At 39.8% G+C, this 27,659-nt stretch overlaps 1 protein-coding gene across 1 annotated transcript in view; it reads left to right on the plus strand.

Annotated features, from left to right (window-relative positions):
- LOC144593221 (uncharacterized) overlaps positions 1–27,659 on the plus strand; it is a 303,417-nt gene that overhangs the window by 55,433 nt on the left and 220,325 nt on the right. The window contains exon 4 of the mRNA XM_078398723.1: positions 20,498–20,635. Within this exon, the coding sequence (XP_078254849.1) occupies positions 20,498–20,635 (138 nt within the window). The remainder of the gene's footprint in view (positions 1–20,497; positions 20,636–27,659) is intronic.

The raw sequence follows: 27,659 nt of genomic DNA on the forward strand, positions 1-27,659 counted from the left end.
TTTCTCACTTTCTTTATTGTTTTGTTTATTCATCTCCTTATTAGCTTCTCTCTTTCTCTTTCTCCCTTGCTCCACCACAAGTTTGAAGCCTTAGTAGACGGTGCAAAGCAACTGGTGCTGTATTGAAATCCCTTTGTGCTTGGATCCTGAGTCGTGCTGAAAGAAGTAATTCAAGCAGTAGGCTGAAAATTCTAACACCACTGCACTCATCATCTCCTTTTGGTTATAACTGGGGAAGTAGTTGAGGGCAATGTGGCTTTTGTTGTGTTTCTTTCTCTCCTCAACATGAATGTGGGCACTTAAGATTAATAACTGACAGGTGTCTGAGGAATGCAACTATATTTATCAAACCCGATGCATTCCATGTCACTTAGCCTACATTTCTTTAATTTGTGGCGCTTTCTTGAATTTCAAAACCATTTAGTGACAAATTAAGATTTTTTGTTCTGATGTGCTTTGATCCTATGTGAATTTGCAGTCCTTTAAAAATCAGCCTGTATCGTATTTGGCACAAGAATGACCTATGCCGTCACTCCAGTCACTAGTAATATCCCTCAGTCAATTATGTTCTAAATCAGTATTCCTTTATTTAATCCTTTCAGGCCATATCCCTTCTTACCTTTGCAACATCCCGTAGCTTTGCCAAATCAAACTCGAAGCAAGATGAATGCACGTCAACTCTTTTACAAGCCTTAAGCAATCTTGTATCATTCTGGAGTTCCTATCTTGAATTGTACTTTCTTGTTATGTGTTTCTCTGCTTTCATTAGCCTTGTCAAATTTTTGTCTTTGACTGGGTTTTCAATCTCCCAAATCAACTGCTCTGCACAGTAGGGGAGTACTTGGAGATGTCAATGAATGATGATTTTAGATGTGGGTTTGTTAACATAATTATTTAAATGCATAAATACCTCTTTTGGAGATGGAGTGGGTGCAGCTGTAGAGAAAGTGGAGGTTAAATTGATAGGATGCCCTGGAGCCTCGATAGGAAGCTTCCTATCAGATTGGTCCACCAGTATCATGTTCGACTGTGTCAGTAGGTTGCTCTTCAAAATCTGCTCTAGAATTTGAGTAGTAATAAGTTGACAGTTAAGCAGTTGCTGCATTGAAATAGACAGATTGCATGGGCCTTTTCAGGAGAATACAAAAGTGTGCAACCCATTATTTTGTTAAGAAAATCAGAATGTTCTTCATCGTGATAATAATAATTACTCAATTTGTTTGTGATGCAGTGTTGCTGTATTTGCCAAAATGGCAGCATTGACAATAGCTCAAATTTCACCAGAGTAAAGTCATGCAGTAGGAGCAAGAATTATGTTCAAGGAATATGTAAGCATTTGAATTTCTCCTTGCTAAAATCTCTGCACAATAGTTAGCTGCAAATGGCAAGTTTGACAGCTTGTTAACATGAAAGAGTTGTGGGAAAGGGAGTAAGCGGGAATGAGGGAGGTTGAAGAATGATGATGGGGGAATATGATTTTACAAAGTCATTTTAATAATCCTGCAGGAAACTCTAGCCCCTAACCCCTTTTTGCCCCATTGACACAATTGTTTTTTATAACGCATTTGTCTATAACTCAAAGGTTTCACAAGGGCCTGTCCCACGTAGGCGATTTTAAGGGGACTGCCGGTGACTAGGCTGTCGTCGAACGCTCGCCGGGGTGTCGCGGGTATGATCGTGAGGAGTCTTCCAAAGATTGTAGTGGATCTCGGCGCGTCGCCGAGAAATCAAACGGTTTGAAATCTCTCGGCGACAGCAGGCTTGTCGCCAGGCATCGTAGCTTATTGCGGGCGCTGTTGCATTCTGTCCCCAGGTTTGATAGGTTCTCTTAGATGCATTTAGAAACACATAATATTAAAATAAGTAAAGGCATTTCAAAATACCATAAAATGCTTGTGTTTAACCAATTTTTTTCGTCAGGATATTTGACAGGTAGGTTGGAGGCGACAGTTTGACAGTCAGGTAAGCGTGGGAATTTTCGCGTTGTTTTTGGTCTCAGCCGTTACATTTAAAGTGGGCTCCCAACCCAGATATGCAACCCAGAAACCAGATATACATCTCCCTTACATTTTCAAAGAATGCCCACACACTTTTCACAAAAATCCACTTAACCACTTTAATTTTTTTTAAAATACAGCTATTAGTAAACTGGAAGTAAATCCGGTTTATTCCTTATTACAGTAAAGCTTGGTTTTTAAGTAACCCGTACAAGGTGTTATAGTTCAAAACTCTCACGTACTTACCGACTTGTCAGTAATTTCAGCGAAAACCAGGACGCCGGAGAAGCATTGACAGCGTGGGAATTTTCACGATGTTTCAGAAGACGCTGTAATCTCGACCTGACTCGGCATTGTCGTGGTCATTGTTGTCGGGTAAAAGAAAAGTTTGGCGATCTGCTACGACTTTGACAGTTGCCGACTGTTGCCAAAAAAATTGCCTAAGTGGGACAGGCCCTTTAGGAACACAATTATAGTGTGATCGCAGAGCTACCTGAACTATAAAAAATGGTGCATAGACCTGTGTATTTTATTTCAGGAGGTTAGATGAAGGTAGATTGTGATATATTCCAGTTTGATGACATGTGCAGGTGGTGGCATTCCCATGTGACTGCTACCTGATCCTTTTAAGTTGTAGAGCTTTAGAAGATGCGTTCAAACAAGTTTTGCTGCATTGCATTTTGCATATGGCACACTGTGCCTTCATCAACCTATGCTGAATTGGGCTTCATGTGAGTTAGGCTGAGATCAGTTTCCTAAAGAATTGAATGGCTAAGATTGCAAGTAAAGCTTAACACTAATTAGTGAGGGTGATGATGGAAATGGGGAAAGTTTTGAGGTCAAGTGAAAATTGGAAAAGTCAAAGTAATATGCAGGGTTGCAAAACCAGCATTGATGATCACAGGCAATCAGAAGGGGCAGTTCATATTAACAAGAGTTCACCTCTAATTAAAGTCACCAGTAGGAAAAAATAGTATTATGTAAAAGTTAAAAACGCCTTATTTGAATGTAAGCGGGATTTGTAATGTGCTGGTTGATAATAGCACAACTGGCAATAAATGGGTTCAGTCTTGTAAAATACGTAGTCACAAAGGTACCAATGTTTGGAATTTAATATTCCAAGATAATTCTCTTTTTACAGAGGTAGAGAAAATGGGAAAACTATGGAGTATCTCTGATGCATACACATAGAGGAGTAAGCCATTTGGCACCTTAAACCTGCTCTGCCATTTAAGAAGATCATGGATGATCTGACTGTAACCTCAACTCTGCATTTCTGTCTTCCTGCCCATTTCAGGTATTAGTGTAGTAAACGTCCTTTTAATTGCTTCCAATAGATCAACCTCTTTTCTTAAGACGTAGTAAGCCAGATGTAAGTGCAGCAAACTATATTGGTATGAGGTGTGAATTGTACATCGTAAATTGGGAAACTACATTAAAAGGAATGGTCATAAACAATGGAAGGCTAACAATGATAGGCAGAATTGGTACATAGTTTGTAAATTAATAAGTATCGCTTTAAGAAAGAAAAAAAAAAGCACAATGGGGGAGGTGGTCAAGTTGTGACATTCAAAAGTTACTGGTAAAATATTTAGATCAAAGGAAAATATATAAAATATTGTCAGAAAATCCTGTAACTGAATATTGCCACATTCTGAAATATTCTCAATGGGGAGGCAAGGAATAGCTAGGAAAGGGAAATTATAATGCAAGAGTAGACTTGCAAGAAATATGAAAAATAATCTATGAAGCTTTAGATATGTAAACAAAGGGGAAAAAAAAGACTTTAACTAATATGGGACCTATATAGATGAGAGATATGTTATTGAAGAAAGAAATGACGGGAAAATTAAACATAATTTGTGTCTGATTTCACAAAGAAGACACAGAAAACTCCCTGTAAATATCAAAGGACAGGCGTTGAGTGAATGAGGAGTTCAAAGAAGCTATAATTGGCAAAGTTAAATGAATGGACAAGGACATAACAGATTAATATAAAGCAGAAGAATGTGATGTCACCCACTATGTTAGAAAAAGTACAAGCACAGTTTATTTTCTCAATGGTGAGATTGCTAGATTTTTCTTTTCAGAGGGACCTGGACGTCCTTGTTCATTATTGAACCGCTGAAAGGTAGAGCAAGCAATTAGGCCAGTACAATAATTGTTCTAACTGTATACAGCCCTAGTGAGACCCCATCTGTAATATTGTGTATATGACTTGTCTCCCGATGTGAGAAAGGATATACCTGCACTCGCAACAAAAGTTCAACAGATTGAATTCTGGGATAGCAGGTTTGTTTGACAAGGATAAATTAAGCAGACTGGGCCAATACTATTTTGAGTTCAGGAAAAGGAGAGGTGATCTCATTAAAACAGAAAATTCCCATTATAAGGTAAGGTTATGGAAGCAAAGGACTTGAGGAAAATAAGTAGTGATGTTTTTGAAGTTAGTGAAATCAATATTCAGACCACGGAGTTGTAAGCTGTCTAAGTGAAATATGAGGTGCTGTTCCTCCAATTTGCATTGGGCCTTACTCTGACAGTGGAGGAGGCCCAGAACAGAAAGGTCAATGTGGGAATGGGAGGGGGAGTTAACGTGTTCAGTAACCGGGAGATCGCATAGGCCAAAGTGGACTGAGCGAAGGTGTTCAGCGAAACAATTGGCCAGTCCGCGCTTGATCTCACCATTGTATAGGAGTCAACACTAAGAACAACGGATACAGTAGATGAGGTTGGAGGAGGTGCAAGTGAACTTCTGCCTCACCTGAAAGGACTGTCGGTGTCCCTGGACAAAGGTAAGGGAAGAGGTATAGGGGCAGGTGAGGGAACCGAGAGATATGTAAAAGTACATAGAACAAATTAATGAAAGATATGCAAAAAGACAGATTAAAGCCAGCAATGATGATCAAGGAAAGATGGAGCCCACAATGGCCCATTGTTATCTGTGGGGAAGGTGATAACGGGTAACACAAACAGTGAAACTCAGCAGGATGACAGTGAAACTAACACGACGGCTCGTGGGGAGGAGGGACAGAGAGAGGGGGGATGCAAGCGTTACGAAGTTAGAGAAATCAATCTTCATACTGCTGGGTTGAAAGCTGCCCAGGCAAAATATGAGGTGTTGCATAGATTTTGCAATGTTACTCTTTTCATGGGAAGTTAAATCCTACAGCACATGTCTTGTGCGTTTGTTAACAACCACTTGCTTTCTTCAGAAACGAACCACTTCATTTACAAGTATAAAAGTCATTACAATCATGAAGTCATACAGTACGGAAACAGGTGCTTTGGCCCAACTTGTCTATGCTAACCAAGATGCCCTTTCCAAGCTAGTCCCATTTCACCTCGTTTGACTCGTATCCCTCTAAACCTTTTCTATCCAAGTAGCTTCTAAATGAGGAGCTGAGAGGTTGAGCTATAAGGAGAAGTTGGGCAGGCTAGACTTTTATTCCTTGGAGCGCAGGAGGTTGAGGGGTGATCATATAGAGGTATATAAAGTAATGAGGGGAATAGATAGGGTGAATGCACAATTTTTTTTTTTACCCAAGGTAGGGGAATCAAAAGGAAGGGGACATGTTTAAGGTGACAGGGGCAATATTTCATACAAACCTGGCGGGCAACTTTTTCATTCAGAGGGTGGTGGGTATATGGAATACATCGCCAGAGACCCGGGTTCTGTCCTGGCTCCACGTGCTTATCTGAAGGGAGTTTGTATGTTCTCCCTGCGTGGGTTTTCTCTGAGATCTTTGGTTTCCTCCCACACTCCAAAGATGACATGGATAGAAAATTGGTTGACAGACAGAAAGCAAAGAGTGGGGATAAATGGGGCCCTTTCGGAATGGCAGGCAGTGATCAGTGGGGTACCGCAAGGTTTGGTGCTGGGACCCCAGCTATTTACAATATACATTAATGACTTAGACGAAGGGATTAAAAGTACCATTAGCAAATTTGCAGATGATGCTAAGCTGGGGGGTAGTGTGAATTGTGAGGAAGATGCAATAAGGCTGCAGGGTGACTTGGACAGGTTGTGTGAGTGGGCGGATACATGGCAGATGCAGTTTAATGTAGATAAGTGTGAGGTTATTCACTTTGGAAGTAAGAATAGAAAGGCAGATTATTATCTGAATGGTGTCAAGTTAGGAGGAGGGGGAGTTCAACGAGATCTGGGTGTCCTAGTGCATCAGTCAATGAAAGGAAGCATGCAGGTACAGCAGGCAGTGAAGAAAGCCAATGGAATGTTGGCCTTCGTAACAAGAGGAGTTGAGTATAGGAGCAAAGAGGTCCTTCTCCAGTTGTACCGGGCCCTGGTGAGACCGCACCTGGAGTACTGTGTGCAGTTTTGGTCTCCAAATTTGAGGAAGGATATTCTTGCTATGGAGGGCGTGCAGCGTAGGTTCATTAGGTTAATTCCAGGAATGGCGGGACTGTCGTATGTTGAAAGGCTGGAGCGATTGGGCTTGTATACACTGGAATTTAGAAGGATGAGGGGGGATCTTATTGAAACATATAAGATAATTAGGGGATTGGACACATTAGAGGCAGGAAACATGTTCCCAATGTTGGGCGAGTCCAGAACAAGGGGCCACAGTTTAAGAATAAGGGGTAGGCCATTTAGAACGGAGATGAGGAAGAACTTTTTCAGTCAGAGAGTGGTGAAGGTGTGGAATTCTCTGCCTCAGAAGGCAGTGGAGGCCAGTTCGTTGGATGCTTTCAAGAGAGAGCTGGATAGAGCTCTTAAGGATAGCGGAGTGAGGGGGTATGGGGAGAAGGCAGGAACAGGGTACTGATTGAGAGTGATCAGCCATGATCGCATTGAATGGCGGTGCTGGCTCGAAGGGCAGAATGGCCTACTCCTGCACCTATTGTCTATTGTATATTGTTTGTAGGTTAATTGGCTTGGTAGAAATATAAGAATTGGCCATAGCGTAGGATGGTGTTAATATGCGGGGATCGCTGGTCGGTGCAGACTTAGTGGGCTGAAGGGCCTGTTTCTGTGCTGTCTCCCGAAACTAAACTCAACTAGACACCATGATGTATGAGTTCTTTCCAAAGTCATGCACACATTTGACTCGGAAATATATCTTGACATCATTGGAGCATCTTCACAAGGACTGAACCGGGTTGCAAAGGCTGCTCAGCAAAACCCTTCCACTTTAAACTAGGGAAGGACAATAAATACCACCTTTGCTAGTGGCACACATATATTCAGATGACAATTAGAAAATAAAATGATAAAATTTTCCTAAAATTGAATAGAAACACAAAATTGAACATACAATGATGTTCCATGGATTGATATTATAAATTGAATTTAGATCATTATTTTTGAACTCGTACAATCTATGCCTAAAAACCTTTTTTTAACCCCTTTTCCCTGTTTGTGTAACAGCATAAGGTTCAATTATAGAGGTTTATCTCCATGATGTTTTGTAAGAATGCATCATATTTTAAGAAATTAAGTCGAGACTTATCTTAAGTCTGGAAAAGAACCTGTTTGTGACTTTAAATAAATATTGTTATGTCACATAATTGAAGGATGTCCATTAATAAAGCACTCTCACTTGACCTAGTGTGCATTGAATAGGTACGTCACCATGGTAACCTTGGTCTCGTGACTTTCAAGTCAGCAAATCATTTGAAGCATTTTCATGTAATGCTTTTAATGGCTGTGCAATTGAAATGTCATGCTTCACAAACAGAGAAGCTAGTCATTTCTGATGGGTGATTAAACTACCTTTATAATGTAGAAGTATGTATGGAACTCTAATACTGTTGGTCAAAATAAAATTCAGCATTTCTTTGCAAAGTCCTACTGCAGACATGCTTTTCAGGTTATGCTGTTTTGTATTGCAGTTTTGATATATGATGTTTGTTTCAGAAATCTAATTCCAGCACTTTTTAAAGAAATAAAGGCAACATTAATTTTCGACAGTAGTTAACCGAAAACTTGTAAATTGCAATTAAATTATCTTTCACAGTGAAACATCCTGTATTTTTGTGAAGTGAATACTTGGGAAGTCTAATCCATCTTATTGTATTGAACAATTACTGTAATGCCAAAGAGAGTCCGAGAATCATGGAGTAAAGCAGCATGAAACCAAGCCCTTCGGCCAACTCGTCAGCACTGACCAAGATGACCATCTCAGCACATGCACTTGCACATGTTTGGTTCATACCCTCTGAAGTATTCCTTACTATGTACCAGTCTAAATATCTTTTGAATTTTGTTATTGTACCTGCCTCAACCACTTTCACTGGCATCTTGTTCCATATATGCCACCACCCTCTGAAGAAATTGCTCCTCAGCACCCTTTTAAATCTTTCCCCTCTCCCTAATTCAGGCTCTCAAGTCCTGCAAACATTCTCATAAATCCTCTTTGCACTCTTTCCAGCTTAATGACATCTTTCTTTTGGCAGGGGAACTAAAACTACACACGATACTAAGTGTTGCTTCACCAACAACTTGTACAATTGCAACATATGTGCTAACTACTGTCCTCAATGCCCCGAATGATGACCAGCATGCCAAACACTACCTTTGCCACCCTGACTATTTGTGATGGCACTTTCAGAGAACTATGTTCTTGTACTCCAAGCTCCCACGTCTCTACACTACTTGCAGGACCTTCATATTCACTGTGAAAGTTTTACCCCGATTTGACTTTCCAAAATGCAACATCATGCAATTATCTGAATTGACTGAATTTGAAATTTGTTGACCCTCTTACCTAGCTCTTCGAGATTCCTCTGTAATTATTGACAACTTTTTCACTCTCTGTGATACCACCTATCTTAGCATCATCTGCAAACTTACGAACCACATCTTGTACATTGTCATCCAGCTTACAAATGATGAATAACAATGGCCTCAGCACCGATCTGTGTGGCACACCACTGGACAGAGGCCTTTAGTCCAAAAAAACAACCTCCCACCATCACACTCTGCTTCCTACCATCAAGGCAATTTTGCATCCAATTAGCCAGATCACTCTGCTAATCCCATGCGATCGAACCTTCCAGTGTTGACTACCATGTGGAACCTAATCAAAAGCCTTGTTGAAGTCCATGTAGGAAACATGCACTGCTCTGCCCACATCAATCCTCTTGGTTACCTCTTCAAAAAAAGTGTGAAAAGATTTGTGAGACTTATTTTTCACGCACAAATCTGTGCTGACTATCCGTTATCAGCCTTTGTCTATCCAAATGCTGGTAGATCCAGTCCCTAAGAATCCCATTCACTCACTTGCTGATGTCAGTCGCACCGGCTTGTAGTTCCCTGACTTGTTCTTGCTGCCCTAAGAACTATCTGTACATTAACCACCATCCAATCTTCTGGAATTTCACCCGTGACTCAAGATGGACCTGAAACCATTGCCCCATGCACCAATTCTCAGCCATGCATTAATCTGTGAGTGGAACTGAGAATAATCCAGAGATTACTGCCCGTGAAGTCCTGCTTTTTAACTTCTGTCATAATTCCAAAATGTGTACATTCTTTCCACAGGACAACATCCCCTTTTCTAGCTCCATCGTTGGTACCAAGGTGCATGCTGACTTCTGGCTGCTCGCCCTCCCCCCTTGAGAGTTTTTCACAACCGCTCAGTGACATCTTTGAGCCTGGCACTTGGGAAGCAACACACACCATCCTGACAACTTGCCAGCATCTACAGAATCTCCTATCCCCCACTAACTATTGAGTCTCCTTTCACAATCACTCACTCTGACTTTCTTTCCCTGTCGAACTTCAAAACTAGCGACCTGGCTGCAAAATGTAGAGCTCTACGGAATGCTGAGGAGATCAGGCATGCTAATAAAGAGAGAGCGAAAAATAGACTCGTATTACAGATGGATGATCTATGGCAGAACTCGCCAGTTCTGATCTAAGTAGAAAGTAAATTACATGAAGATGTTGAATTCAAAATCGAGTCCGGAAGATTGAAACCTGTCTCGAAAGAAGATGAGATGCTGTTCTTCAAACTTGTGTTAATCCCCATTGCCGAAGATAGGTGGGTCAGAGAGCGTGGAGAATTAAATTGAAGGGCAACAAGAAGCTCAAGGATGGCCAAGTGGACTGAAATCAGGTGCTCGGCAAAGCTGCCAACCATTTAATGTTTCCATTGTAGAGGAGACCACGTTATGAGTACGGAATGCTGAGATATTTTCTCTCTTTGCTGGTTCTGATGAAGGTTCTTTGGCTGAAATATTTCTCATTCTACAGATGTTGCCTGACTTGCTGAGTGTTTCCAGCAAATAATCCTTGCCCTATTGTAACATCTCCCACAGGAAAGAATACAAAATTAAGCAAAGAATTTTAATGAGCATAAAAGCTACAAAATCAGAAAATAAGCATGGCCCAAGCAATTGTGTAAAAGATCATAGAAGGGGGAAAACTGAAAATAATTGTCAAAAGCAAACAAGAAGAATGCAGAAAACATGCATGAAAATAATGTCTATTCTTCATTCAGATATATCACAGAAGCAAGCAATTGTGATCCAAAGATAATGAAACAAATGAAAATTGTTGTGGTCATCTCACAGGCTATTTAAAAAAATCCTCTTTATTTCATGAAACAGAAATTGCAAGATAAACTTGTTTTAGTTAAATATATGATTGAAACATTTGATACTTGAATGTTCCGACGTGAATCTGTTTGTATTGGAAATCAGATGTGATGGTATTGGGACAAAAATACAATTTTTATGCAAGTACGGTTAACTCCCATCTGCAACTACAGGTGCTCCTCAACTTACAATGGGGCTACGTTCCGATAAACCAAAAATATTGTACGTCGAAATGCATTTAATGCACCTGATCACGTGGCCGGAAGCCGTTTGGACCCATTGTAAAGTCGAAATATGGAAGTGGATGCATCATTAGTCGGGGGGCATCTGTACTGTGTAAACCTCAGCTCCAGTTGCTACAGATAAAGTTGCAATATCAATATGGATGGATTTATTCTTGTTCTTGATGGAAAGTCTATTCAAGTCAACAGGGAGGTAAATATTTATGATCCATTATTGACAGGCTAAGCAGTTATTTGGCTAGTAGTTATTGCCAATATGGCAGACTTGTTACCATTTGTTGCCAATATGAGATAATCCTTTTGTGGTGTTTTGGTTGGGCATTTTAATGAAATGTAAGCTTAGCGAAAGCTTAATACTTCATCTGGACACTTTTAATTTGTTGATTTTTTTTGTTCATTATAATTTGTTCATTATAATTTTGTTTACAGTCTTGTTAAGCTGCTGCAAGTAAGAATTTCATTGTTCTACAGTACATATGACAAAGACTCTTGACTCATGAAGACTCGTTATCATGATTTTGGTGACCTGCTAGCTTAACTGCATGGTCGTGCATTCTTTATGCTTCATCATAAAATGGATGTGATTTGTTGACGGAATCTCAGTGATTTCAGAGTTTCAGAGTTGGAACAACTGGCTGGAAGCTATGACTGAACAATGGCAATCACGGTCGATCAGACATTTTGACATAACACTGGGGGGGCTTGGTAGTCAAGACGGAAATAAGCAATGAACTCATTTTTCACAATGAAGGGGTCAGGAAATTCTCCAGGCACATCCTAAACTGATATTGGATGAAGGCAGCAATCAAAGCACGATTTGAGAAACAAAGATATGAATGAAATGCTGCAAGAAGTTTCATGACTTTATACATGGAAAACGTAGCGAATCAATCTTCAAATGTCTCCGACCAACTGCTAATTGGCCTAGCACAAGGATCAGTGTGTCATACCTCCATCACGCATGTTTCTACGCGATCATTCAATGTTTGGACTAATCTAGCTAGATTTTGAGATCTCTGTGCAAATTGAACAAACTGCAAGCTACAATGTGGTCTAGTGCTGGCATTAAACTAGCTGTGCATATTGATGTCACGTTCTGTCTGCCCTGCATAATTCTGGCAAGCATAAGTAACTGACATTGGGGTGTTTTTTTCTAAATACAGCAGGCAGCGCAGATTACTCTACAAAATCTACATGCACCAGACAGCAAATTAGTAGTTATGAACAGCTGCCAATCCATTGAAACTTAATCAAACAAATAAGCTGTAATTGACTTCAGACCTCTTTCCCATGTGGAGTTCTCGAGCAGTTTTCTTTGGTTGTTTGATTGGCTCTGTGAGCACACTACACAAAAGCAAAACCATGGATTATCAGCAAGTTAATAAATGTACACATAATTGCAATTGGATAAGAATAAATATATTTAGAGTTTTATATATTAACACTTCATTTTGCTGAATAGTATAAAAATTTGGTTTCCAAACTGCAGCAACACTTCTTCCCCGATAGCGAGTGGTATGGGAGCACCTCAAGGCTACGTGCTCAGCTCTGTGCTTTACGCACTCTATACTCATGACTGTAGCTGGATACAGTGAGAACTCCATCTTCAGGTTTGCCGACAACCTACCCGTTGTTGGACGAATTACAGATGATGATGATGAGTCAAAGAGTATGGAAGGGAGATTGGTTAACTTACCAAATGGTGCCAGTTCAACAACAAGCTCTCAATGTCAGTAAGACCAAAAAACTGACTGTGGACTGGAAGAGGATGGATGATGACCCACAAACCTGTCTATATCGATGGGACGATGGTGGAGAGAATCAAAAGCTTCAAATTCCTAGGTGTGCTTACCTATTCTTGGACCCAGCACGCTGATACAACTATAAAGAAAGCTGATCAATGCTTCTACTTCCTGAGAAGATTGTGGAGATTTTGTATGTCAGAGAGGACTCTCTTGAACATCTACAGATGTACAATAGGGAGTGTATTGACTGGTTGCATCAAGGCCTGGTTCGGCAACATGAATGCCCAGGAGTGAAGAAGACTGCAAAAAGTGGTGAACACTGCCCATTCCATCATGGGTCTGACTTCACCACCATCGAAGGGATTTACAGGAGTCGCTGCCTCAAAAAGGCAACCAGCATCATCAGAGACCCACACCACCCTGGCCACACAGTCATTTCACCGCTGCCATCGGGAAGAAGATATTGGAGCCTGATAACTATAACTTCCATCAGGCTGTAGGGAAGAACCTCCAAATAAGCTCAGACCGACACAGACTTGGGGGCATTGGTTTTGTCTTTTTGCACTATCATTGTTTGTTTGTTTGTATGTGTATGCATATGTGTATATATCTGTGTGTGTATATACATATAAAAAAAGTTCAGTGTGTGTATATATATATCTATATATATATATATATATATACACACACACATAGATACACACACTTTTTTGCCCGTTTATTATATTGTTTACAGAGTACTATGTGTAATTATTCTGTTGTGCTGCTCCAAATAAGATTATTATTCTGTCTGGGACATATGACAATAACACACTGTTGACTTGAACAAAGTGTACACTGAAGAATTAATACACTCAGAATTGAATTCTGTTGGTATTAATTGTTCAACGTAAACCTTGTTTATGGTCTTGAAAACTGCTATATTCCTATTTTCTAACAATACTTACTATTATATCTGCAGGTGCTCACTGCAATACAATAAAATGATTAATTTACTTTCTGAAACCTAAACACAAACTTTCAAGAGAATTTGCATTCTCAAAGTTATTTAGATGCTCTTTAAAAATAATCATAGTTTGTTACTTTAAATATCAATCGCGTAAATTGAAGCAGGCCCCATTTCCATTGATTCCCTTACTTTTAAAAATAAATTAAAATCTATCTTGAGTATACTCAGAACCCTCAGGTTGAGATTCCCAAGGATTCACAACTTTATAAAGTCATTGAGTTATACAATTCAAAGCCACGTCCTTTGGAATACTGAGTCTATGTTATCGGACAATAGACAATAGGTGCAGGAGGACGATACATTTACATACTTTCCAACACTATTCTACCATTTGCTTGACGACATCAAGTAGCACACAGAAGGTATCACAAAATGCAAGAGTAACTCAGCGGGTGAGGCAGCATCTCTGGAGAGAATCAATGGGTGACGTTTCGGGTCGAGACCCTTCTTCAGACTCTAAAGAAGGGTCTCGACCTGAAGCGTCACCCATTCCCAGAGAGCATTTTGTGATACCTTCGATTTGTACCAGCATCTACAGTTATTTCCCTACTCAAGTAGCACCGCCATTCAATGTGATCATGGCTGATCATTCTCAATCAGTACCCCGTTCCTGCCTTCTCCCCATACCCCCCTGACTCCGCTATCCTTAAGAGCTCCATCTAGCTCTCTCTTGAATGCATTCAGACAAGTGCCTGCCCACATTAAGCCTATGGCCATTCAACATTTCTTTGTTATTCCCAAATTTCCATCATTTCCTACTAGTTTCCACAACCTGCCACCATACCATGGCCATTTAGTGTTGCTTGTTCACCTACCGCCACTTTAGAATGTGGGAGGAAACCACCCTCTAAAAGGAAACCCAAACTGCCACAGAGAAATTGTGCAAACTCCACACAGACAGCATGCTGCTCCTGGTATTCAAATGCTAATGTAATAGAAACCGGCCTACTGTTTGTCTTCCTCATTGCTTTTCCTTCATGCATGCTGACATAATGTATAGGGTTACCTAAACCCGCCTGTAGTTCATTTTGATCTTTCTGGGTTATTAAAGTTGAACATTCTTTATCTTGTATTTGTTGATTGTAGTTGTATAGCATAACATACATGGAATACTTGCTGTAAAACGGAAGAAATGATGTAGAGACAGTGTTTGGGCATGTTCGGCTGGGAACACACAAAACTGGAAGACTAATTTGCCAAAACAGCAAAGCAACAAACTTGAATCTCCAATACATTCAAGAGAGAGCTAGATAGAGCTCTTAAGGATAGCGGAGTCAGGGGCTATGGGGAGAAGGCAGGAACGGGGTACTGATTGAGAATGATCAGCCATGATCACATTGAATGGCGGTGCTGGCTCGAAGGGCCGAATGGCCTTCTCCTGCACCTATTTTCTATTGTCTATTATTGTCTATCAGGTTCAGACCTCATTGAGAGAAACCTCATTGGTAAAATTATTTGTTTTGATGATGTTTTTTAAGAACAAGATTTTTTTAGAACAAATGTGTTTCGCGTTCTAATTAGATAACCATTGTGCAGACAGTGACTCTGAAAAAAATGCCCCTGGGTCTCCAATTTCAATAATTATTAAATATATTTTTGCTCCCATTTCTGCTTTGTTGTAACTGAAGGGATGTTGCAAATTTTATTTTGAACTTCAGGCTCTTTTTAAAAAAAATAAAAAAATTTGGCTTTTGATCACCGGTGCTTAGAATTTTAGTTGTCACTTTTCCATCTGTGAAATCAACTGCGATAATGTATGTGTGGATTTCTGTGAGGATGTTTGACACAGGTGCAAAAATAACATTAAAGTGCAGCATTGGAAGTGTAAAGTAGCAACATAAAATATTCTGAGACAGATTGTATGTTATAATAACAGATGTAATCCATCCTTCTAATTCAATATTCTTGGCTGAAATATTTTAAGAGTACTTTCCTGGAAATTTTGCAATATCTCATGAATAAAAATAATTTTCATCGGTCCTAATAATCTAGATAATGGAGAACTTTCCTTTAACAATTATTCTCACTGTTCCCATTGCTAAATTAAAAGACATTTATTAAGTAATGGATGAATTAAAAAAAATAAAAATTATATAAGTCTGTGTTGAATGACTGATGAAGACTATAAGAATCTATAAGATTTGAGGTTATCCACTTTGATGGCATGAACAGGAAAGCAGACTATTATCTGAATGGTGGCCAATTAGAAGAAGGGGAGATGCAACGAGACCTGGGTGTCGTGGTACACCAGTCATTGAAAGTAGGCATGCAGGTGCAGCAGGCAGTGAAGAAAGCGAATGGTATGTTGGCATTCATAGCGAGGGGATTTGAGTATAAGAGCAGGGAGGTTCTGCTGCAGTTGTACAGGGCATTGGTGAGACCACACCTGGAGTATTGCGTACAGTTTTGGTCTCCTAATCTGAGGAAAGACATTCTTGCCATAGAGGGAGTACAGAGAAGGTTCACCGGATTGATTCCTGGGATGGCAGGACTTTCATATGAAGAAAGACTGGATAGACTCGGTTTGTACTCGGTGGAATTTAGAAGATTGAGGGGGGATCTTATAGAAACTTACAAAATTCTTAAGGGGTTGGACAGGCTAGATGCAGGAAGATTGTTCCCGATGTTGGGGAAGTCCAGAACAAGGGGTCACAGTTTAAGGATAAGGGGGAAGTCTTTTAGGACCGAGATGAGAATGTTTTCTTTCACACAGAGAGTGGTGAATCTGTGGAATTCTCTGCCACAGAAGGTAGTTGAGGCCAGTTCATTGGCTATATTTAAGAGGGAGTTAGATGTGGCACTTGTGGCTAAAGGGATCAGGGGGTATGGAGAGAAGGCAGGTACGGGATACTGAGTTGGATGATCAGCCATGATCATATTGAATGGCGGTGCAGGCTCGAAGGGCCGAATGGCCTACTCCTTCACCTATTTTCTATGTTTCTCTGTTTCCTTTGTGGCAGGTTCTGTTGTGTTGCCATCCGTTATGTTTTCCCACCATATTTCACTGACGACCTGATTGTTGAAGAGTGATCTAGATGAAATGCATGAGTGGGCCAAGGAAGAGTAGCTAGAATTTAACTTGGACAAGTGCCATGTGTTGCAATTTGGTAAGTTAAAAGAGGGCAGGACTTGCACAGTAAATGGTAGGGCCTGCAGATTGCTGCAAAATAGAGAGACCTAGGGCTACATGTTACATTGATCCCTGAAAATGACGACACAGGTAGATAACGGTGAAGAAGGCATGTGGCATGCTTGTCTTCATTGAGCACAGCAGTTGAGACATCATGTTACAACTGTACAAAGTCATTCTTAAGGCCACTCTCAGAGTACTGTGCAATACTGGTCATCTAGGTAGTGGAAGGCTGTCATTAAGTTGGAAAGGGTGTGGAAAGGGTGTAAAAAGGATTCATGAGGATGTCAGCAGGTTTGGAGGGCTTGAATCAAAGGAAAAGGTGGATAATCTGTGACGTTTTTCTCTTGGGCATGTGAGTTGAGGGATAACCATAGAGAGATTCATAAAATCATTATTAGCAAAGATGAGGTGAATCATCACAGTCCTTTTTCACAGGGTAAGGGAGTCTAAAACTAGAGGACATAGATTTAAGGTGGGAGGGGAGACATTTGAAAGGAACCTGAGGGGCAAACGTTTTACACAGAGGATGGGAGTGGAAAGACGAAGCTGTAGAGCCAGGTACAATTACATTATTTAAAAGACATTTTGATAAGCATATGGATAGTAAAGCTTCAGAGAGATATGGGGTCAAACACAGGCAAATGGGACCAATTTAGGTCTGTTTCCAAGTTCCATAACTTTGAATTAAGAGGATTATTTCTATTAGATTGAGGTGAATTTTAATAAACAATTATTTTTTTAATCAAGGAGGAAATTGATGATGGGCATATGCGTTGAAGAGTTGGTGGTGACCTGTGACGATTAAAATTGTTATTCAATGAGGAAATAAATTAGGATAAATGTCATTACAAATTTTGGAGCATGGATTGCTTGGCATAAAAGATCAGTAAAATGTGTTGGAAGGATTCATGGAACATTCAAAAAATATTCTTTACAGAAGGAATGATAAAGGGCCTGGAATCAGTTTGAATGTTCCATTTCAACTAACGTAATACTAACTATATTTGCTGCTGCCTGAGTCCATTAGTTGCTGAGAATTCTTGGTGAGATAAGCCTTCCCATATTATTTTCTCTAGTGTCAGCATGGGAACAGTCCCTTTGGTGTAACTCATCCGTGGTAATCAAGACGTCCCATTTGCCTGCATTTGGGCCATCTATATACTAAAACTCTCGTTTGTTTGTTTATTTGTGATCGAACTTCAGCCAAAACGGTACACGATAGCTTGACAATTTTAGGCCCACCTTACTCACCGTCATCACTTTAATGGTAAACCAAGTAGTTTTATTGAAATCGGTGTTATATTTTTAAAGTTATTCACATTTTAAAGTTTAAATCCATCTCCTAGGGAGGGAGGAGGGAGGGAGGGAGGGAGGGGGGGAGGGAGGGAGGGGGGGAGGAAGGGGGGGAGGAAGGTGGATAAGGGGGGTTGAGGGGGATGGAGAAGGGGAAGTGGGAGGGGGGGAGGGGGAGGTGGGGAGAGGGGTAGGAGAGGGTGCTGCACCAATGCAGGAGAGGTTTGGGCCCAACTTGTCTAGTATCCCTCTAAACCTTTCTTATCCATGTACCAGTCCAAGTGTCGTTTAAATGCTATTACAGTATCTGTCTCAACTACCTCCTCTGGCATCTCGTTTCATATACCCACCACCCTATGAATGAAAATGTTGCCTCTCTGGCTCTTGATTCCCTGCCCTGGGTAAAAACCTCAGTGCATTCACCCTATCCATTCCCCTCGTGATTTCATAACCTCTACACGATCACCTCTCAGCCACCTGCATTCCAAACTAAAGTTAAGATAATCGAGGTTTGCTTCCTGTGATCTAAGTCCTATCAAATCTTGCTTTACCACCACACTTGTGTTTTCTAACATGCCTCTAAGGAACACAATGCTTCAATTCAAAAATGTTCATTCAACTTTTCAAATGTCTATCTGATCTTCCCTATTTCTGTTATCTCATTCATCCCTATAGCTGTAAAGTAACCATTCCCTTTCAGTCCGATCTTTGTGCACATCCCTGAATATAATCATTTCATCTTTGGTAGTCATATCTTTGGTTGCTTTAGCTCTGAGCTCTAGAATTTCCTTTTTATCTCTCTCTCTGTTTCATTACCATTCTTTCCTCCTTTCAGCTTCTCATGAGTACATATCTGATAAAAAAAATTCTGCCCTGATATCTCCTTTCATGATTTGTCATTAATTTTAATTTGATAATGCTCCTGAGAAACTATGACAAGTTTTGCTGCATTGAAGCCATTTTATAAGTAGTCAAAATTATCCTAGCAAAGAGCAGACCCTGGGAAGGTGCATAGAACTGTTTCCCTTTGTGCTGTATAGCTCATTTAGTAAATTAAACCTTGTTTGTGCTCTTGTGATGGTTTGTTGAATCTCAAGAAATAATATGAGAAAATTTACTCACTGAAGCAAATATTTCAGAGCTGTCTGTTTCTTAAACATAAACATTACATTCATATTACATATTATCAATCAGATTCAAAAATGCTAAATAGTGGGGATATTAAAGGGCCTGTCCCACTTATGCGATTTTAAGGCGACTGCCGGCGACTAGGCTGTTGCCGGGGTGTCGCGGGCATGATCGTGAGGAGTCTTCAATGAATCATAGCGGATCTCGGCACGTCGCGGAAACATTTTCCAGATAAAAATAGGGGGCGGGGGGGGGGGGGGGGGAGGGGAGGAGAGGGTGCTACACCAATGCAGGAGAGGTTTGGGCCCAACGGGTCCACTTGGTCTAGTTTCAAATAAAAATCATGCTCACCTGCAATGATTTCACTCATTTAACAATGTCACCTTTGAAAGAGGTGTTCAGCAGGCAAAAGCTTCTGGCCTATTGGTAGACAGAAACATTTTCTTCCTGCTTGGATAATCACTGGAAAACGTCTTGAGTTAACATGTGTTAAAATAAATCATTTCAAAGGAATTATCTCATTAATTGCAAAGATTAATTGACACCCATCTAAAATGAAATGATATGCCCATTGTCCTGATAGTTGTATTCTGATTACTGAAGAATACCCTTTGCCTAACTAAGATTTTACCTTGAAATATTTGAAGTGGAATTTAAATACAATTAATAACAATGTGCAGAAATTGATTATCATGGGAAGGGTTTAATTGCTTAAAATAGCATTTGTCAGCTTTATGTTTTATTGACAAAAAGTTATAGATTTATCCGAATTTGGACTTTGACTTGTCTCTGGTACATAAAATTCGCATGTGCTGTTCAAATGGGAAATGGTTGCATTGATTTCCTTGACTTCAGCTGAAATGCTAAAGATTTTTGGATAAGCTTTCTCATTATTTAAGTCAAAATCAATATAAAAGAGCTTCTTTTAATGAAAGAGCAGTCTCAAGCGCTACTGTTGAAATGGAGTCCTGTTCATCCTTTGGCTTGGGTATTGATCACTTATGTTGTATAACGGATGTCCAATTGGTTGATATTGTGGCTCAGTTATGTGTGTAAACCTGCAGGTTCAGAAAGAGAATCCACAGTACAGAGTCGGAAGTGTAAAATCCCATCTTGCAACAGAAAATGAGTGGCTGCTTTTCATGGGTGTAATTTAAAAAAAACTGCAAGATGACATAGTGATATTAAATAATTTGTGATTTAGCACAACACAAGAAAACTTGATTGAGTTTCTAGTTTTTGTATTGATGTATAATATTTTTTCTTTGCATCTGAGGAAATCCAGAATCAGTGTATGATCTTTCTTTGTTCAAATATATATTCATTCTAATGTTGGTATTACTGCTTCATTGCTGTGTTTCTGTAATTATCTTCTGGATTTGTTTCAGACTGAAGTCCAGGAGGATAGGGTTAACGGTCCTGAAACAGAACACAAAATTGAGAAGAGTGAAGCACATCGGACAGCATTGCAAGAGCGGAATGAAGCAGATGTTGACCACAGGTCATTTCAGCAAGAACAACATAAGGTATTCTGCATGGATATCATTAACCGCCCTGTACTACATAAATTGCCTAATTACCCTTGTGTTAATTTGGGGGAAATAGATATTGATATATAGACAGATGCAAATGTCATGTTAATGTGTTATAAATTTACTCCTTTTTACTTAATAGACTTTGTGTGTTAGCTTCCTAATTGCAAATTCTGTGGAACTACATGAATATATATATTTCTTTGACCCACAACCAGAAAGTTTAAAGTCTACATTTTCTGGGCATGATGTCAACTTTCAGGCTATTTTACTTTCAACAGTAAACACCATGATGTTCAAAAGGCTGGTTGGTTTATATTGTTTCTATGCATAAGAGAACCAGAATATTACACATGCAAAAAGCACTTATTGGAATAGATTTATATGAATTTTTTGTACATTCTTTATTCTTCTACATTAGATATATTTGGATAAATTTTTATTTATGTACTTAAATCGCAAATTTTTTTCCCTGAAAAATTGCCTCGTATAAACTTGCAGGATTTAATAATTAATATCTCAGATTCAGATCTATCATATATACACACAGGGTGCAAATTTCTAGTTCACATGAACCTCACCGAGTAAACAATATACATTAATGATAAATACCGCAGCAAATAAAATGGTAGCAAGACAGTAAAATGGTGCAAGATTGTAGAGCTGATCCAATTAGTGCAAAAAATGACTAAGGTACAAATGGGGAATAACCAAATAAGCTAGAGTTAAGAGTAAGAGTACATTGCAGCATTACCAGGTAGGTGGCGTAAAAGATGGATTTGGGTGTCAGACAACATAAATAAAATGTCGCCTCTCTCTGGTGCCAACTTCTTTCTCATCCTCAACCACAAAACCTAGAAGGAGCATTGATGTTTCATTTATACCTATAAATAATATGCTTAATTGGAGATAATGAAACAAGCACCTGTGAAATAGTCACACTTTAGAGTAACTTCAGTTCAAGAGCAATTCATATTAAAAGATCTGGCTGAATTTTGTTCACATATTGCCTGACACGTGTTGCACTAACTTGTTTATTCCCTTTCACAAGAGTGAAGTAGATTTGTTTTTGACCTGAAGCATTAACTGCTTTCTTCTCCACAGATTCTACTTGATCTGCTGAGGATTTCCAGCATTTTCTGTTTTTATTTCATTTTCCCCACATCAGCAGTTTTTCCACTTCCACACACAGTGTAGAATTGAGTTGAAAGTATTCCTGTTTGAAGGAATTTATTTCGAACTGTTTATCTGTGAAAATGTGCACATTCACATAATCTGATGAATCTCTCACGTAACAGAGTGTCATTTTCAGCAGTTTGATATTGGGCATGTGAATGGTGTGATCTGCACAACAAAATCAACAAAATTTAATTCTCGTTGCGATGATAAGGATTTTGGCTGATGAGGCACTGACCTTGTATAGCTTAAATGGATTTGGAGGATATTATAGAGAGAGTGTAGTTGGTGTTGCTGTAGTCCAAGTCTAACAAGCTCAAAAAGTGGGCATCGATCACTGCTTCCCAGTAGACTGAGTTTTATGCTGCATTCAAGGACTTAATCAAAAAAATACTCTTTTCTTGATGTGATCAAAGGTTGTACTAACACATGGAAAGCACTGTTTACCTTCACTGAGAGATATCTCCTGAGATATAGAAAGTGATTTATGTTTTCCAGGATATCACAAAATGCTGGAGTAACTCAGCGGGTCAGGCAGCATCTCTGGAGAGCAGGAATGGGTGACGTTTCGGGTCGAGACCCTTCTTCAGACTGGAAACGTCACCCATTCCTTCTCTCCAGAGATGCTGCCTGACCCGCTGAGTTACTTCAGCATTTTGTGATACCTTCGATTTGTACCAGCATCTGCAGTTATTTTCCTATGTTTTCCAGGATATCATCATGGACATTGAATCAGAGGCAGCATTGCGCAATAGGGATAGATTGGTACAGGACCTTTTTTTTGTGGACATTGAATGTAAGGACCATATTCTTAAGCAAAATACAAAGTGCTGGAGTAATTCAGTGGGTCAGACAACATCTCTGGAGGATATGGATTGGTGAGATAATTCTTGTATGCTTCAGTGGATGGGTCAATGTTGACTTGGATGGTATAGGTACACGTGAGAAAGAGTGTTGTCTGTTGATTTACCAGCAAGTTCCCTCCAAGTTACCAGCAAGTTACCAATCGATCCCTCTGAGAAACTCCCACCAGATTCCGACCAACCGTGGATAACCTGGCGCAGTCTCAACAGACTGCGGACAGGCGCGGGGAGGAGCAAATCGAACATGCTGAAGTGGGGATGTACTGAAGATGATGCGGCAGACTGCGAGTGCGGACGGGGCTTCCAGACTATGGAACATCTCCTGAGCTGTGATATGCTGCATGACACATGCACTGTAAAGGATCTTGCAGAGGCCAACGGCGTGGCACTAAAATTTGCTCGCTATTGGCAAACAGTTGTGTGATGACACGAATAGTATACTTGCAAGTTGATGTTCCTGGTCCACCATTGCCAGGTCCTGTCTGATCCTTTTGAAATTATTCTTCCCCAATTCAGGATCTGAATTTCAAACCTATCCTTGGGTGGAGTTTAAAAATTCTGCCTCTTCAAAACCTTTGGGAAATTCCAACAACCAACCATTATTACCTTGTCTTTTCCACTCTCCTTTGTGCCTAACCTACGAATTTCATATTTTATCTTCTATTTGAAGACGTAGCAACCAACATTCAACAAATCAATCATCATTTTTTTTTCTGGATCTGACTTAATTTGAAGAATGTTCTGGTTTATGCTCCCTCCTTACAACAGTAAAAGACTCCTTGAGAAATATTGCAATCCCACCTCTTCCTTCACATCCCGTCCAGCCAGAACAGTCTAAGCCCTGGAATGTTGAGCTGCCAGTCCTTCCCATCTCTCAACCACTAATCTGGAGAGCAGGAATGGGTGACATTCCGAGTCAAGACCCTTCTTCAGACTGATGTCAGGGGAGTGCTAGATTGGATCAGGTGAGGAGGGGGGTGGTGATTGGTAGATAGGTGGAGAATGTGACAAAGGCTGGAAGTGAAAAGGAAACAAAATGTTGTCAACAAAAAAGAAAGAAGGGGAGGTGTGACCTGACCCACTAAGTTCCTCCAGCTTTTTGTTTTTTGCTCAGGTATCACATCATTCTGGATTCATGTGTATGTTTGCAGAATGATCTGAGCATTACTCACATGTATTTATTTTCCATCCCTAATTATCTTGGCGTGGCAGTGTGCCATCATCTTCATCCTCGGAAGTCTTTCAGATGAATGTACTCCCGTAATGTTGTTGGATATGGAGTTCCAAGATTTCTATTCCCTCCCTATTTCATATGACTGGTTTGCTCATCCATTTTGAAGGGTATTTAAGTGTCACCTCGAGGTGGGTGCAGGGTTTCATCCAGGCCAGACTGGGTAAGGATGGTAGATTTTCTCAGATTTCCTAATGGACATTGAACCAAATGGGTTTGAATGATGATCTGGTAGTTTTTGTGATTTTCATCCCTAAGACTTGTTGGTTATTTCTAATTCTCAATTACTAATTGAATTTAAGTTCCTTTGCTGCTGTTTATGGTCTCTAGATTGTTAGTCTAGACCTTTGAATTATTGGTTGGTAATTTAACCCTTGCACCACCGCTGCACCCTAATCTGAAGGTCTTTGAAGAATATGAAAGAATGGGTGCTGTGGAGTCTGTGAATAGATATTATTTTCCAATTTTTAATGCTATTTAGAAAATCATATATATAATATGTATATGCTACCCAATAGTGACTTAAAATAACCAACTTTGTGAATTCATATTTAATTTGAAGACAGTGAGAATGGTGTGCCACCTGGTGAAAGCTGACCGAAACACTGCTGTCATTATAATGTCATTATATGAATTCATCTCGTTTCCCTTTCCCCTGACTTTCAGTCTGAAGAAGGGTCTCGACCCAAAACATCACCTATTCCTTTTCTCCAGAGATACTGAGTTACTCCAGCTTTCTGTGTCCATCTTTGGTTTAAACCAGCATCTTATTCTGGTTCTTCATATTATAATGAAAGGCACAGTTTCTAAGACTTTCATTTAGAAACAATACCATGGGTTGCTGAAACATTAGTGAACAGCAAAACAGTAAAGTATCCAACAGGTTGTTCTTCTTTAGACATTGAAGGAGCCTTTATGATTTGCTTGGGGCTGCAGTAATTGTGTAAAAGAGTGAATGTAACCAGCTTGTATATGCTTTTTCCACTTCTTTATCCATTCTATCCACTTTAAGGTGTCAGTGGTCTTTCTTATGTTGATTGATTTAAAAAGAAAATTCCTCATGGCCAAGTTGTTTATAATTTGCCATCTTGACCACCAGTGGTATTCTCTCCAGTTGACTGGAGATTTAAAAAAAAAATGCATTGCCAATTACCAATTAAAATAAACGCCAATTGAAATTGGTTATCTTTCAAAAGATGTTCCCTTTGCCTAACTAAAAGTCACCGATCAGATGATTTTAATCCACATACTTGACATTAATGGGGAGACTGATCCGTTCTGCTACATCTAATTTTAAATAGCGAAGAGCTGGTTAACATTCACTAATGCATGGAGAAGACGGCAGGGAAGAGAAAAAGACATTTTTGGCCTTCCATCACAGTGAGGAGGGACTGGAGGAGACTCACTGTGATGGATGTTTCTTTTTGTTTGGTGTTAGTTGTGATTGTATGTGTATTGCATTTTTATTGATTATTCTTATTGGTCTTATTGTTTAACTGCGGGTAATGTTTCATTTCACTACACATTTATGTGTATGTGACAAATAAACGACTATTGACTATTGATATTGACTTGGAGTCCAAGGTATTATTAACACCTCAGCACCATTTTAACTTGAAACCAGTAAAGCCTGGAGGTATTGATGCTTCGGAGAATGTGATAGTACTATTTAATGGACACTCAGCCAAAGATAATCCGAGCATAGGATCCCGATGCTGTTGCATTTTCGGATTGCTAATCTAGTTTCTGGCTTTAAGATTATTTTTTGATAATTTTATCTACAGCATTTCGGGCAACATCCTGATGCATTAAAGTAACTTGTTTAGTGTTAGCAAATTAAATTGGATATAGGGGAATTGTCTTGGTAGTCAATATGAATATTATGATCGGCCTCTTATGAAAAAGGATGATAAAAGTCAATACCACCATTTAGGTTGTATTGACCAAGAATGGGTTGCGTGAAGAGCAGTGAAAGGGAGATTGTGCTGTGTAGTGAGGTTCCAAGGTCCACTGCAACTTCTTGCAATAAGACGTGATGCCTGCTGGGTTTAGTTTAGTTTTAGCGATTCAGCGTGAAAACAGGCTCTTTGACCCACCAAGTCTGCACTGACCAATGATCACCCGTTCACGAGTTCTATGTCATCCCAGTTTCAATTCTTGAACACTCGGGGCAATTTACAGAAGCCAATGAATCTACAACGCTGCACATGTTTAGAATGTGGGAGGAAACCAGAGCACCCGGAGAAAACCTCATGCACTCACAGGGCCAACATGCAAACAGACAGCACCCGTAGTCAGGACCAAACCTGGATCTCTGGCGCAGTGAGGCAGCAACGCTACCACTGTGCCACTCCAATGCGCCTCTGTGCCACCCTGAGTTGGCACCAATTACATTTGAAGATGAGCAGCAGCAATTGCAGCTTTTCTCTAATCATTAAAACAAGATACTGGAAGTCCGAGGTCTCCAGATAACTGTCGCAATTCCATTATCCAGTAATACTGGAAGCCAGTCCAATATTCCAACCTTCTGAGAAACAGGAAGGATTGATTATTGTTGAGAAGTGAATGATATCCATGCATGCGTGAACTCCTTTTGCACATCACTGTAGAAGAGCAATATGAGTATAAGTAATTCCATGGAACCACTGAGATTGCAGTAGGTCTTCCTGTGCAGGAATTTGTATATTACTTGGCAATGCACATTCCAAAACATGGGATGTTGATTATTGGCTCTCTGGGATTTATTAGTTTTGAGTCATTTCAACTTCTTCAGTAATATTTTTGAATAATACTCATTTCCTACGGTTTCACAATCTCACTTGATTCTTGTATTTCCCCTTGTTTTTATTTTGCAATTTTTTTGTGTATTCTTTCAAAGCATGTGTTTAATATCTCTGCCATTTCCTTATTCCCATTATAAATTCACCCAATTCAAGCTGCAAAGGATTCCCATTTGCCTTTGCTTACTGATACATGATTATAGACCTCACAGTCTACCTGGGCACTTGTCTGTAAGGTTCTCATTAGGATTGACGTTAGTGTGAGAGTTAGCATAGTTCTGCATTCACAATCCTCGTACTGCACACCTTTCTTTCTAGCGTGGAGATGAAAATCGCAAGGACCTTTTGTGATGCTGGTAGATTTCAGGTTGAGTTATAAAAGTGCAACAATGGAATGCATATGTCAGGGAAATTAAGCATTTTATAAACTTAATTAATTCACCATAGAATTATATCGTTTTTCCCATATAAATGGTTCAGAGGTGGGCCTATTGCTGTTTGACATCTACAGTTTATCAATGATTTAGATGAGAACATACAAGGCATGATTAGTAGGTTTGCAGATGACACTAAAGTGGGTGATATTGCAGATGGTGAAGATGGTTATCAAAAATTACAGCAGGATCTTGATCGATTGGGCAGGTAGACAAGGAAAGGTTAATGGAGTTTAATACAGAGTTATTATTCACAAAATGCTGGAGTAACTCAGCAGGTCAGGCAGCATCTCGGGAGAGAAGGAATGGGTGACGTTTCGGACTGAAGAAGGGTCTCGACCCGAAACGTCACCATTCCTTCTCTCCCAAGATGCTGCCTGACCTGCTGAGTTACTCCAGCATTTTGTGAATAAAAACCTTCGATTTGTACCAGCATCTGCAGTTATTTTCTTATATTATTAATACAGAGTTTAATACAGATGAACAAATGATATAGTTAAGAAAAGGAAGGAGGCTCTGTAGTATGAATATAGG

This window comes from Rhinoraja longicauda, chromosome 4, assembly GCF_053455715.1.
Source record: "Rhinoraja longicauda isolate Sanriku21f chromosome 4, sRhiLon1.1, whole genome shotgun sequence".
NCBI classification, from domain to species: Eukaryota; Metazoa; Chordata; class Chondrichthyes; order Rajiformes; family Arhynchobatidae; genus Rhinoraja; species Rhinoraja longicauda.